Below are 15711 nucleotides of genomic sequence, written 5' to 3'. Positions count from 1 at the left end.
CTATCATCTAACTCCCCATTCCTTATTCTCTTTGCTGCTCAGGATTCTAGCCTAATTTCATGACGTCTCTTCCTCCTTGATCACAATGTTGGTCAGAGAAGAAAGCATTTCTTCTAGATACATCTATATGGACGTATCAGACATCAGCTGGTCCTATCTGCTTGGTGTGGTGTCAATCACCACAACAAGGTTCTCTATAAAAATAAAGCTTCAAGGCTTTGCAAAGTTAAATGGAGAGGAAAACTTTCTAGCCTAGGGAGCTCTTCTTAATATGTTAATATGGCTAATTAAATAAAATCTGCATATGACACTCTAAAAATACTTATTTCAGAGTGTTTGGGTGTCCTCAAAATATATTAAAATAAATATTAAAAGAATTAACATATGAGATATACTAAAAAAAGAATTAATGGACAATTCTTTTGCTTATATTAAGTTATCTCTGGGTCCTTCTAACCACTATAGAAGTTAAAATAAAAATTTATAGACATTTGACTTAATGCATTATATGAGTTAATTTCACTTTTACAGCTGATAATCAGTATCTTTAGAGTGATAGCCATTTTGAATTCTTTAAAATTCTGTAACTGAGGGTTCTCAAACGTATACGATTATCCATACACTTACTTTTATTTATTTTTTTACACTTACTTTTAAAAGCAGCTTGAGGTTGTTTGAAATATAATGGAATTAAAGAGCAAAACTTTATAATACAGCTGGATATTTGCATATTTAAAGTCATAGAAAGTTCCTGTGAATCTAAATAAAGATCTTTGCTTTATTTAGGTCATCAAGCTTGCGTTTGAGGAGTTTGAACTGGAACGAGGCTATGACACCCTTACGGTGGGCGATGCTGGCAAAGTGGGCGACACCAGGACGGTCTTGTACGTGTAAGTATGGAGCGAGTGTCTCTTCTCGAGTGTGTGCGCCCGCTGTGCCAGTGTGCACGGATACTCACTAAGCTAGGGGCGTCCAAGTCTGATTTCACAGGACAACTAATTGAGGATTGCATTTCGTCTGTTTTAGTCCCCCCCCCCCGAATCATGAAAAAATATGGCAAAAGTTAGACTGTACGGAAGAGTAGAACGTAGAAACGGTCGTTTCTCGAGCAACCCCTCCTTCTTAGCCCTCTCTTTCTACTTCCCCGTGGCATTACAGTATCAGTGTTTTTGCAATGTATTTTGCGATGTATTTCCACGATGTATTTTCTATAATAGTTCGGTAGGTCTTGCAGAAGTCCCTGTAGCCTGCAGGACGGCGCGCTGAAGCTTACAGAGGCCTTGGGTAATAGCACTGGGGTAGCTGGCTGCGTATCCGTGGCAGTCGGTGGCCGGAGTCCTGAAAAAGATGCAATCACGGCCTTGATGATCCAAGTCAGCCCAAGAATCCCTGCTCTGCCACTTGCAAGAGGAGGCACCGTGTGGTCTCCGGCCTGTGCCCCGGATGACTTTACCTCCTCCCTGATGTCGAGCGTGGAGGGCACGTCTGTCCCCTTGTGAGGCCCCTGCTGTCCAAATTGAAAACATGATCTGAGAAAATCATTCCCCATCCAGGCTTCAGCGAGGAGGGACATGTCTCAGCAGCAGCTTTTCCACCAGCTTGAGCTCCTGGCCTCACTGGCTCCCGTTCGTGGAGTGGCTCCCACGACTACTTTTTGTTTGTTTGTTTTTTAGTTTACTAATACTGTGCTCAGGTTTGCTTTTTATTTGTGGGGGATCTCGCCCCTGTTGCTGTTGCAGGGTGACAGGCTTCTTGGCTCCCAGAGTCGAGGAATGAATCCCATGGACACAAAAGGGTGAAGGGGAAGGAACGGTTATCAAGTGGAAGTGAGAACAGAAGGGAAGACAGGAAGCTCTCGAGGCCATGGGGTCCGAGTGGCAGCCACTGAGGGCTTCATGATGGGTCTTTAATAGGAAACTGACTAGGGAACTTCCTAAACGTCTCATCTGTAGCATTTAGGATGGACAAGGTGGATTTGTAGCTGTCATGTAAACGTCTCGTCCGGAGTTCGGACAAACAAGGTGACTGTTAGGTTCCCTCCTCTCTGGGGAATATCTCGTCGAGATCATCTCTCCGGCCGGGACTTTTGTGAGCCTGGTCCCATAGCCCTCGGTGTGAGGCTCCTCTGGGGAATCAGGCCCCTATCTCTCCCTGCCTGTACCTTAACCCCTTCCTTACTAGGTACCTTCAACATCCTACTCTGCTAGAGGGAAACGGCACTGGCTGTTATACTCACTTGCTGTGTATCTACCAGTTGCTTAGGAGGTGATCCACAGTTAGGAAAAGTGCTGCAGAGGAACCTGCGGTCGGTGCCTTTAAGAAATGAGTGGGACCGTATTCTGACTACATCGTGACGATACTCTTGTCCTGTATTATATATGGGACGTCTTTCCCTACCAGTACGTGTCTCGATCTCGTCTTCCTATGGATCAGTTACTACTGCTGCTGATGATTATAATATTGCTGGCCCACGATTTATGATAATGATTATAATAAAAGCATTAGTAATAGCATACTAATGTTCATTGAGTATCTCATACATCGTGTGCTGTGCTAAATGCCTAATAGGTATTATCTCATTTGGTCCTTACCTCGATCCTGTACGTTAGGCACCTTATATATGAAACAACTAGGACGTAAGGAGATGAACAGATTTACTCCAACCTGCAAAGCTCGTGTACATTGATGTGTATATACTGGCACACACTGGATATACGTAGTTATTTAAATCCAGTCATTCTTCTCCAGTGTCTGCTTCTTATTATTACATATGGATATGGCACGTGTTTCAAGGGATGCCCATTGATTGTCTTATGCCTTCCCCCGCCTACCTCACCCTTTCCATTTGTAAAGAGTGATGCGGTGAACGACTTGGTACAAACACCTCACCACACTTGTGTTGTATGTCTTTGGGAAAATTTGCAACAGGTGAATTTCAGGGGTCAGGGGTGACTTCATTTACATTGCTACCTTTTTCTAACAATCCCCCTAAAAGTTTGTATCCAGTCCATTCTGTCGCAATATATGGAGGTCCCTGCTCCCCCAGCCTCACCACATATTCTTTTTTTTTTTTTTCCAAATTATTAGATGAAAATCCCATCTGTTTATAAGAATACAGATGTCCGCAGGGTGGGGCCCAGACACCTGAATAGTTCGTAAGCTGGCCCTGGGATTGCACGCCCACAGCCCGGCTTCGGTCCGCAGTGGGGTTCGAAGCACTGGCGAGTGCTCGGGGACGGGGCCAGAAAGCCAGAGATGGAGTTTCTGGCTCTCGCTCTGCTATTAACTACCTCTGCGACCCTGAGGGAAGTCACTTTACCTCTCTGTACCTCTGTTTTCATGCCTATAAAATACATATAATAAACTTTCCCTGCCCGTGGCAAGGAGCAAAATGAAAGAATGCACGTAAAAGTGTTGCAGAGCTAAGAAATGTAGCCCACAAGTGAAGTAGCTTTATTATTTCCGTAACAGCTAATTTAAGAAGGGGTGTCACTAGAGCAAATGAGAGAAAATTTTAAATAAATGCAAAGCACAAAATATAAACCAAGCCAAGTCATGCCATGTAAAATCCCTTAGGCCATTATTAAAGATCTAAAGTCAGGCACCCATTTTTTAATGCAATTTGTTGTTAAGAGAGCAACAGCAAACTATGTATTACGTTGACATAAGTGTTATTAGAACTTCCTCTCGATAGCTCAAATCTATAAATGAAAAACCAAATAGTCAACTGAATCAAACTGAGATGCCCTTTGGGAGACATAATGTAGTAAAGATCAGCTGGGCATTTAATCAGCGGCAGAGAGAAAAGGGAAGCCACTGATCTATTTCCTTAGTATATAAAATTACAGGAAAAGAAAGAAAATAGAATCACAGCTGGTGTCTTCAAAGAATCAGGTACTTTTGGAGAAAAACATCAACACATATTTTTGAGGATGTATATGCTAGACTTTATTCTCAGCACGGAGGTAAAAATCTAATTGGAGAGATGGCAGGTACACGGGGTAGTTTTGTACCAGACAGGGTATAAAATCATTGGATCTCATGATGCAAATTTCAAATAAAATACGAGCCAAGAAACGTCTTTATGCAAGACTGGTATTTACAACCTCAGACTCACTATGTTATTACAGGTTTTTTGTTTTGTTTTGTTTTGCTTTTTGTTTTTTGTTTTGTTTTGTTTTGTTTTGTTTTGTTTTGTTTTTGGCGGGGGGTGGGGGGAACGGGAGTAATTCTAGTCTTGGATTTTCAGGAAAAGTGTGGAGAGTGAGCTAGCCTAACCAGCTCATCCTAAATGCGGTTTTCAATTTTCCAATTCTTGTTAATGGCCTTTCAGTTTCTTAACATTCTCGACACAAAAAGAGAGCACCTGAATTTAGGAGACCCCTTTAATAGTCTAATCTTCCCAAGAGATGAATGGATTTACTCGGGTTATTTTTACAGAGGGACGAGCTTAAAATTAAGTAACTTGCTTAACGAACCTCTGTTGAGATCTCTCCAAGAATATATATATTGATAACTGTCTTGAATTTAATTTGCAGAAGAATTGCATCCAGAGTTCCCTCTGGCCTTTTCGGTTATTAGCGATCGGTGGCCAGGAGATTGGTTTAATTTCAGGTTATAGGTTTTAAATGTCTGTGCCTCTGCGGGGTTGCATAGCCAACCTCGGGGAAGTCCGCGAGCAGGTCGCCCGCCTCCGCCCAGCCACACTTGTGGATTGAGTCCAAGGGGACTCCTTGTGACTTAGGGTCAGTTAATCTATTTATTTCTGAAGCTGCCCGAGCCCTTGTAGGAGTGTGGCCACATCCCCCTGCTGTTGCTGGCAAGTCCTGAGCTGAAGGGCGTCATTCTCTTTTCATTACAAGCCCGTGGAACAGCCACACAGAAGCAAACACTAAAAACATGTTTCCGTGTTTATGTGTCTTTGACTTTATCAGAGGAGCCCATCCACATACCTCGCAGCGCTTTGGAGAAAAGCTTGAGCACTTTATGTTAGGGACCCGTACATACAGATAGCCACTTAAGGCTTTCCTGATAAAAACCCATGTTTTCATGATCAGCAATCAAGTCCACTCCGGAGGCTCTTGGAAGTCTGGCATCACGTGATCACGACCCTTTTCCTTCGAATCCTCGTTCTCCCGAGGGCATTGCCTCTGCGCGGGGTGCATCTGAGAGCGCAGATCAGACCCCACTACAACACCTCCTTCGCTAGGGCTTTATCCATCTTGGCCTTCCCGTCTCCGCCCATCGATCTAGGAGCTTTCTTACCTGATTCTTTGAGAGAATATTTATTGCAATTCAGACGTTGTAGTAGGATTCAGGGAGGGCTTCGGGGGAATGGTCAGTAAGTCTACACAGCCTTCATTATGATCCCTGGAGAAGGTGAGCAGAGCAGGACTCTGTCTCCATTCCCTACAGTGTCCAGATTCTCTATCCTAATAATCCCATCAGAGGGGAAATAGAGAGACTGCTGAACATCATTGTTTTAAGTTTGGGATACCAGCTGTTTCCGAGGTGTCCGGGAAGGCAGGCCGACCCAGGACCTTGGGGACCCCCGGCAAAGCTGTCTTTGGATGCAGTCTTTCTCTAGAGGACGAGCCATAGGTCCCAAGGGAAACATAGCTCACCTGCAGCACCTGCTGGAGGTCGAGTGGGGTGAATTCCAGCCGGGTTGGGGCCCCAACAACCTGAACCATTTTCCAAATGTGCTGCTCATTATTATATCAGCAGTATTGACTCACTGTGGCTGCTTTCTCTAAGAAGCCAAGAAATGCATGTCTCCCTTACACACTATTAACCCGAAGAGCTAAGGGTCTCTTTTCTGTGAATCATCAGTCAAAAGCATTTCACGTTTATATTGTGGGTTTTTGACATTAAATTAACTCAGAAGCGAAGTTATTCTCTTCTGGGGGTATAGGGCACTTAAAACAATACAGGACATCCATTTACAGTGCAAGAAGCCTGGCTCCCCGTCTTACACCTTTCAGCCTCAAAGGATTGCTGGAAGTGTGAAATGGAATGGTTAATAATAATTAAAAAAAAATGGTTTAAAAGCATTAGAAGTATAATGCAACTAGAAGACAGTATTATGCTACTATGGCTATTATTTCTGCTTTAATGTCATGAACCATGCAGGGCTAGAGAGGGTTCTGAGTCATCTTTGGAAATGGAATGTACTAGAAAGGAGGAAGGAAGGAGGCAGGGGGGTTGAACTGTCTTTTACTGGACCTATTTGTACCTGCCTTGTCTCTTGGCGATCTTGTGATGAAGATCTTCTTCCCATTTGCTACATGAAAACAAGCAGAGCTCTAACTTAGGGTCCTGAAGGCAGGAGACTGCTCAATGGATAGCCGAACCTAAGATGGTAACACAAAGTGAGAACCGTTCCCTTTTTTGATCTATGACCAAACATCACAACCAGGATATTGACCCTGATACCAACTCATCCATCTTAGACTATCCCGGCCTTGCTTCTATTTGTGTGTGTGTGTGTGTGTGTGTGTGTGTGTGTGTGTTAAACTCTGCGTTCAGTTCCTGTATCCACCACCGGTCAGGACACAAGCAGTCCCCATCTCACAAATCTCACTCATTTGCCTTTTGTCATCACATCTGTCTCCCTCTCCCCACCAGTCCTCCCTGACCCTTAAAGCCACTCTGAAGTCCATCTTGAAAATTGCATCATTGCAAGAGTAGTGTTTACGTGGAATCACGGTGTATGACTTCTGTGATGGTCTTTTTTTCTCTTGGCCACATTCCCTGGGTAGGGAAAAATAATCGAGGGATATTTCTGTCCTTTTCTTGACTGACTCAAATTCCAGGAAATGGAGGTGTCACTGTGTGTTTAACCTCTACCGCTGCAGAGCATCTTCCATTTCTTCCAAATTGACTATAATTTCCGCACAAGTTTTAGTGTGAGCGCGTTTCCGTCTGTCCCAGATAGATCCCCGGCCCTGGTATCATGGGTTGTGTGTTAGTTCCATGTTTTGTTTTTTAAGAAACTTCCAAATGATGCTGAGCGTTTTTCTTTTTCTTTTTTTTTTTTTTTTCCATCTGTACATCCTGTTTGGTAAACGGTCGTTATGTCTTTCTTATTTTCTGATTGGATTATTTAACATTATTTTTAAAGAATTATTTGTAAATTCTTGGGGTGCTCATTGAGTGGCTCAGGCACTCAGTTAAGTGTCTGACTTTTGGTTTTGGCTCAGGTCATGACCTGGGAGCTCTGCACTCAGACTCTGAGCTCAGTAGGATCAATCCCAAAAGCGTACTTGGGATTGTCTTTCTCCATCTGCACCTCCCCTCCCCACTCACACTCTTGCTCTTTCTCTCTCTATCTCTGTCTCTCTCTCAAAAAAGTTATTTGTATATTCTAGATAATAGTCCTTTATATAATATGTGTTTTGCAAATATTTCCTCTTAGTCTGTTACTTGTATTTTTACCTTGTTCATATAAATCTTCATAGGTCAGAAATTTGTAATTTTGGTGAGGTCTAATTTATGAACTTTCCATAACTTGTGTTTTTAGTATCACATTTAAGGAGTATGCTTTTCTTAGGTAGTTAGCTATTTTCGCTGTTTTAGTGCCTATGCTATTCTATATAAATTTTAGAATAACTTTATATATATATATCTATAAGTTCTTGGTTGGATTATAAGAGGAATTACATCTGTTGAAGAATTGGGAGAGAATTGAGTCTTCCAGTTCATGAATATAATTATTCTTGCCATTTATCAAATACTTTTTTTATGTGTCAATTGATGTGAAGATAAAATTGTCCTTTGTTAGCTAGTTCATATCGTGGATTACATTAGTTGACTTCTGAATATTGAACCAGCCTTGCATGCCTGGAATCGATTCCACTTTGCAGTGGAGAATAATTCTTGTTGCACGTTATTGGGTTAAATTTTCCAGCATTTTATTGAGGATTTGTGTATCTAGGTTGATGAGACATATCGGTCTGTAGCTTCTTCCTTCCTTCTTTCACTTCCCTTTCCCCTCCCTTCTTTCCTTCTTTCCATTGTCTTTCTCTGATTTTAACATCAGATGAACATTGGTCTCATTTAATGAGTTGAAAAATATTCTCTCTTCTGTTATTTTCCAGAAGAGGTTATAAAAACTGTATGTTAATTCTTCTATAAAAGATTGGTAGAATTCTCTAGTGGAACTGTCTGGGTCTGAAAATTTCTTTTTGGGGAGCTTCCTAATAGCAGCATCAATTTCTGTAATGGTCATAGGACTATTTGGATTATCTATTTCATCTTGGTTGAATTTGATAGTTTGTAGTTTTCAAAGAATTGGTTCAATTTAATAACTCGTCAAATTTCTGAGTCTAAAGTTGTTCATGATATTTTCTTATGCTCTTTTTAGTGACTGGTGAATCTGTAATAACATCTATTTTATTCCTAATATTAGTAATGTCTCTTCTCTTCTCTTCTCTTCTCTTCTCTTCTCTTCTCTTCTCTTCTCTTCTCTTCTCTTCTCTTCTCTTCTCTTCTCTTCTCTCTCTTCTCTTCTCTTCTCTCCTCTCCTCTCCTCTCCTCTCCTCTCCTCTCCTCTCCTCTCCTCTCCTCTCCTCTTCTCTTCTCTTCTCTTCTCTTCTCTTCTCTTCTCTTCTCCCCTCCCTCCGTCTTTTTAGAAACTTATCAATTACATTGATTTTTAAAGATATAGCTTTTGTTTTCTTTTTTCCTTTTTTTTTTTTTTTTTTACAATTTTATTGACTTCTGATGTTTATCATACTCTTTTCCAGTTCCTCTGGGTTTATTTTGCTTTACTTCTTGTAGTTTCTTGAGGTTGGAACTTAGATAATTATTTAATTCCTTTTTCCCCCATGTAGTGTAGTTATTTTAGTACTATAAATTGTCTTGTTTGCACTGTTTTAGCTGTATCCTGCATATTTTAAAATATATTTTGTTCTCCCTGTGAGTCCATTTATTCTTCGTCTGTTTCACTTGAGACTTTCTCTTTGGATTGTGGATATGAGTTGTTTAATTTTCATGTGTTTACAATTTTTTCTGTTGCCTTTTTGTTAAGAAATTCTATTTCAATTATATTGTGGTCAGAGAATACATTCAGTACTATTTCAATTTCTTTAAATGTGTTGTGGTCCATCGTCTAGGAACATCTGGGTGGCTCAGTGATTGAGCATCTGCCTTTGACTCAGGGCGTGATCCTTGGGTCCTGGGATTGAGTCCCACATCAGGCTCCCTATAGGCAGCCTGTTTCTCCCTCTGCCTGTGTCTCTGCCTCTCTGTTTCTCTGTGTCTCATGAATAAATAAATAAAATCTTTTAAAAAAATGAAAGTGTTGTGGTCCATTGTCTGACCCAGAAAATGGCCTACCTTGGTGAATGCTCCATAGGACCTTATGAAGCAAGTGTGTTCTGCTGCTGCTGGGTGCAGTGTCCTGCATACCAGTTAGAATCTGTTGATTAATTGTACTTTTCAGATCTTATATAACCCTGCTTATTTTCTGTCTAGTTGCTGAACCAATGCTGTTAAAGTGCTCAACTATCCTGTGGATTTATTTCTTCTCTCAGCTTTATCAGTTTCGTTTCATGGATTTTGATGTTTTGATCTTTGTCATGTGCCCATTTATAATTTGTGTATCTTCTTGGTGGATCAATCATTTCATCATTGTATAATATCCCTCTTTGTAGATTTTTTTGGTTTATTTTTATTTTATCTCATTTCATTTTACTTTGTATTTTTTAGAGCACAAGAATGCACACAACCTGGAGGCAGACTTTTAAGCAGCCTCTACACTAATCACAGAGCCCAACACGGGGCTTGATCAATCATGACCTGAGCCAAAATCAAGAGTCAGACTCATAACTGACTGAGCCACCAGGCACCCTAAATTTTGTTTGTTGTTGTTCTCAAGTATAACTTTATCAGATGTTAATGTTGCTGCTCTTACTTCTTTGTTATTAATATTTGCATGGTATATCTCTTCCACTTCTACTTTCAAATTACCTAGACTTTGAAGTGTGTTTTTTTTTTTTTTTTGAACAGCATGTATTAGGGTCATGATTTTATCCACTCAGCCTTTGTCTTTTGATGTATTAGACCATTTACATTTATTATTTCTGATATGTTATTGTTTGCATATGACATTTTATTATTTGTTTTCTACTAATTTCCTCTGGTTCTGGTTCTTCTGTTTCTTTCATTCTCTCTCTTTCTCTCTCTCTCTCTCTCTCTCCCTCCCTCCTTATCCTTTATCTTAACTTCCTGTGGGTTACTTTAACTTTTTTTTTTTTTTTTAGGGATTCCATGGTTTTCAAAATGATTGCTCTAGGTATTAGGTATTATAATATACATTTGTGATGTGTAACAGTCTACAGATATATGAGTTTCCTATACTGCTGTAGCAGATGGTGACAGACGTGGTGAGCTAAAACAAAAATGTATATTCTTATGGTTCTGGAGGCCATAAGTCCGAAATCAGTTTCACTCAACCAAAATCAAGGTGCCAGCAGGACCACACTCCCTCCAGAGGCTCTGGGAGAAAATATTTTCCTAGGTTCTTCCAGTTTTTGATGACTGCTAGCATTTCTTAGCCTGTGGCCCTATCACTTCCCTCTCTGCCTCCAAGTTCACACAACTTTCTTCTCTGTCTGAAACCTCCCCCTGAATCCCTCTTATAAGGACACTTGGGATGGCACATAGAACTCACCTTGGTAATCCAGGATCCCTCCACCTTGAGATGCCTACCTTAAGCACATTTGTGGAAGTTATTGCCGTATAAAATTCCATACACAGGTGCTATGGATTACGATGTGCATTAGTATGGTATCGTTCATCCTATTGCAATGATATCAATGTTTGCCACTTGGCCATATAACCTCAATTCTGTTTAGATGCCTTTAGCTTTCCAACATTTAAATGTTATCTGGAGTATCAGGAACTGTTACAATTTTTCTATCATTAAATATGATTTATAGAACTCAGTATGAAAGAATAGTATACTTTATATTCCTGTATTTTCTTACTTGTCCTGTGTTCCTCCTCTCTTCTTGATGTTTCAGGATCTTCCTGTTACCATTTATTTTCTTTTTGAAGAACTTCAAGTAACCATTCATTAAGGTTGGTTCTACTAACAGCAAATTCTTTGTCTGACATTTTTTTAATCCATTTATTTCTGAAGAATACATTCACTGGATATAGAATTTATGGTTGGTAATTCTTCTTTTTCAAAACTTAAAAAATGTTGTGACACTTTCTTGTGATCTCCAGTGTCAGAAGATTCACTGACATTCAAATGGGCAATTTTGAGTAAATAATGATTCCTCTCTCTCTGGCCGTCTTCCAGATTTTGTTCTTTGTCTCCAGTTTTCAAACATTGAGTTAGATGTGTCTTGTCATACTTCTGTTTGGATTTATCCTGTTTGAGGGTCACTGAGTTTCTCAGAACTCTAAGTTTATGTGTCTCAAATACCCTTCACTCCATGGTCTTGCTCTACTTCTGGGACACTGATGGTACAAAGGTTGGCCCTTTTCTTTCTGTGTCCCAGGTCCTGGAGGCTTTGTTCACTTTTGTTCAGTGTAGGAGAATTCTATTCATGTGCTCTCAAATTCATTGATATTATTACACATCTCTGCCATCTGTCTTCTAGCGATTTTTATTTTAATTTATGTTGTATTTTTTAGTCCTATAATTTCCATCTGGTTCTTTCTTTATAATTTCCATTTTTTCCCTGATACATTTTTTTTCATCTGCTTGCAGAGAATTTGTAAATGACTGTTGTGAAGCATTTAATGATGGCTGTTTTAAAACCCTTGTCAGATGATTGCAACACCTGCTTCATTTCAGGTGTTGTCAGTTGGTTGTCTTTTCTCATTCAAATTTTGATTTCTTATCTCTTAGTAGGATGATTGTATGCCATTGTATGCTGGATATTTTGTCTATCATGTTAGAATACACTGATACCATATAAATCCCTCATTATAGCAGCCAGTGTCCCTGAGTAGGCTCAGCAGATAGGTCTTTGCCAACTGTGTGGGCCTGGGTTTCAATGACAGTTAATTACCAGAGACTTTAAGGTGTTGTCTTGGTCAGCTTGGTTGATCTGGTGCCACTGGCTCTTGTCCTCATCCTTACATGGATCAGGATGTTTCTGGGTGGGGTGAGGGGGGAGAGGTTGGTGGAATTCCCCCTACCAGTGCCTCTGTCCCCATCGTACCTGGTGTACCCCATGTGCAGAGACCAAACTCTTCCTCGATCAGGTCACTGGTGTGGCTGGGTCTTCCTTGCAGGTTCTATGCATCTTGGTAACTTTCCTCAGAAAAGGGAACCCGTGATCCATGGGGAAGGGAAGGCTTTCCTGGGACACTTAGCATTGTTAGGGCCCTTTGTCCTAATAGCTACCTCACTGATTACCATCTACCTTGCTCCCTGATGTTCTTAGAGGGATATCATTTGCATTCCAGAGAACGATGAGCTTATTTGGAACCCCTTGTTGCCTGGTCAGGGCTTGGAAAACATCAGTCTGGTTGGTCTTCTGTTTGAGGGAGCAAGACACCTGGTGGTACACTGTTTCTCTGGTCCTGAGTCCCAAACCAGCTTTCCTTCCTCTCCTTCCCTTTAGACCCACCTTCTGGTTATCTCTGGTGCTGCTCCCAGGGTTTATGCCTGTGCCTAGCAGGGAATAAAGTAGAAAAAAGTGTCTCCAAGTCTGAATTGGTAGTTGATATAGCTTTAAATTGTCTGGGCTGCCCTCAAAAGTGGAAACCTATAAAATAAATTTAGTCTGGGCCTTAATAAATGTTTTGATGTTCAATATCAAAATTTGGATTAATATTTTATCTATAGTTCCATGTAGAAAGATTTTATGGTTTAGACTCTGCTTCTGGAATTTGAAGTGTAAGTTGCAGATGACTTAGGTAATGCACATCATCTTCTGTGCTGCCTGGCTGGAGTGACTTCCTGCATGGCGAACAAAGTTGGCCACAGCACAGTGAAACCTGTGCATGAGTCAGTCTCATGTAGATGCCAACTGTGGAAATCATGATGGCCTTAGCATAAGCGCAGATTACATCCAGGTTTAACATAGTACATTATAATGTGGTGATCATTCTATAAAGCCACAGCCCTGACTTGTTTCTCAGAGCCAGCTTGATTTGGAAGTCAGAGTCCTGTTTCTCTCCGCTTGTCCCGACTCTCTGTGCTGGTGTATATCATGTAAGTAGACATGGTACCTGGTGCGTTTCAATTGCCCAATTTACAATTAAAATGAATACATTAAAGGTTTAGCACACCGTTTTCCTTTTAGACACCTACCAGATGAAAATAGGAATAACTTACTTCAGGGCTTCTGTTATATTAATTTCATATTTTGACAGCTCTGTGGCATGCTCACTGTTGGGTGATATATATATATATATATATATATATATATATATATATATATATCTATCTCCAGGCTTGAACAAATAATTTTTTAAATCAAAATACAGTAAAATAGAAGCTGTTGATGTACAGATCTACAAGAATCAGCACATGAACAGATGTGTTTAACCACCACCAGAATCAGGATACAGAGTGATTCCCTTATCCCCACAACTGCCAGCCCTTTGTAGCCACACCTTCTCCCACCCTGAACCCTTGACAGCTGATGTGTTCTCCATCACCACAGTTTTGTCTTTTTGAGAATGTCACAAATAGTAGTTTCTGATAACACAAGGGGGAATGTAATGTGGTACATCCACCCTGGGAAACAGGCAGGCAGCTCCCTGTGAACTTAGCATACATTTATCATAAGATCCAGCAATCCCACTCCTAGCTGTTTATCTTAGGGAAATAAAATGTACCCTACGCTAATGTGTACACGAACTCTATTCCTAACTGCCAAAGACCTATAAACCACGTGGATGCCCATCGAAGGAGAATAGACAAATATACTGTGGCATACTCACACAGGGGAGTTCTACTCAGCAGAACAAGGGCAAACTATTCACATATGTGACAACATGGGGATTAACGGAAGCATTACATTGAGTGGACGTTATCATGGTTGGTTCAGCCATTCTTTCTAGCAGACATATTTCATGTATTTAGGGACAGAACTGTTGAATCTTTTAACAAGGGCCAAAGAGAAGATCTGTTCAGAAATGAGAGCACTCTTCTATAGACTATAATATTATTAGCTACCAAAAAATCATAGAGTCACTGTGTCATATGGGTGCAATTATGGTTTTAAGAACCTTAATCCCCCGAAAAAAGAAAGAAAGGAAAAAAAAAGATGAAACAAAGAGAAAGAGGTAGGATGGAAGGAAGGAAAGAAGGAAGGAAGGACGGACCCTAACCTATTTTCATGTGAAAGAATTGACATTTTTATCAATACAATGTGTCTTGTTTGTAGGAAAGGAACAAATACATAATCAAAAGTCATTTACTTCACGTTGGCAAAATCATTTAATATCGGAAATTATTGTCATAAATACTGGTTATGTCTATTCAACATGGATACTGACTGCAACAGATACATCAAACCACTGAATGTGAATCAGCCAAACCCTCTCTGAAATTTATCAAAAAGTCACAGAATTTTTCGATGTCAACAATTACTTTAATATACAATATAAATATTTGATATATGAAGCTGACATAGAGATAAAATAATTTAGCTTAAATTAGGGGTGAATTAATGACAGAACTATAACAGGACCCCAAATGCCAAGTCCTTAGCATGCAAAGGTACAATAAAGATTTAAATCATCATTTGGAAATATTCCTATAAAATTTTAATTTGTAGGGGCACCTGGGTGGCTCAGTGGTTGAGTGTCTGCCTTTGGCTCAGGTTGTGACCACAGGGTCCTGGGATGGAGTCCCACATTGGTCTCCCCGCAGGGAGCCTGCTTCTCTGCCTCTCTCTCTGTGTCTCATGAATAAATAAATCAAATCCTTAAAAAAAAATTAACATGTGGGTATTTAATAAATTTTAATGAGGGTTAATTTATTTTTTCATTTATGTATCTATTCCAAAAATTCTGGATGTTATATGCCAGAGTCTGGGATCAAAAGACCACGATGTAAGCTCACACTCAAGGAAGTTCAGAATTCAGTAGCTGACAGGTGTTGAAGTAGGTGTTTTAATGCGTTTGTCTTAAATGAGGTATATGCAGAATTCTATAGTGTCCTAGAGAGAAAAAAAAAAAGAAATTCTTACATTGTCTAGGAGTTAAGAAATGGCTAGTGAGAACCCTCAGATCTATAAGAATTCTGATTTGCCATCCAAGAAGAATGGGCATCCTAGGGAGTGACTTCAGTGTTTGCCAAAAGCTTGGAGGTTGAGGAATGTCAGTATTTTTGGAGAATGGTTACAAAGGTCAATATAGCTCAACATCTTATGTATGGAACAAGTTGGAAATTCCAATGGAGAGATGGAAGGCAAGAGAAAGCCCAGGGTCTCCAATATGATTTTTTTTTCCAAAAGAATATTTTGTAGTTTTCTAACAAGTAAATCAAATTACCTAGTGTTTAATTAGAATAATTTTGTTTTTAAGTTTAAACCAATACATTATATACTCTAAAGAAAATTTAGGAAAAAATAAAGGTGTCTTAAAGAAAATGATTAAAATGTAGTGTTAGGATGACTGCTAAAGTATTTTATCAAAACAAACATCTATCTTATTTTTAAGGTACTGATAATTTTTTTTAAATTCTGTTTTAAACAGATAAGCAGTTGCAAAGGATAACAATAACATTTCTCT

At 39.9% G+C, this 15711-nt stretch overlaps 1 protein-coding gene across 2 annotated transcripts in view; it reads left to right on the top strand.

The window, feature by feature from the left end:
- The window catches only part of CSMD1 (CUB and Sushi multiple domains 1), a 1870054-nt gene that overhangs the window by 1431589 nt on the left and 422754 nt on the right, over window positions 1-15711 (top strand). For both annotated transcript variants that reach the window (XM_077848529.1, XM_077848528.1), the window contains exon 11: window positions 787-890. In XM_077848529.1, coding sequence (XP_077704655.1) covers window positions 787-890 — 104 coding nt within the window. The remainder of the gene's footprint in view (window positions 1-786; window positions 891-15711) is intronic.

This window comes from Canis aureus, chromosome 15 (genome assembly GCF_053574225.1).
Source record: "Canis aureus isolate CA01 chromosome 15, VMU_Caureus_v.1.0, whole genome shotgun sequence".
NCBI lineage: Eukaryota > Metazoa > Chordata > Mammalia > Carnivora > Canidae > Canis > Canis aureus.
Note: the sequence above shows the minus strand (reverse complement) of the source record. Positions and strands in the feature narration are given on the sequence as shown.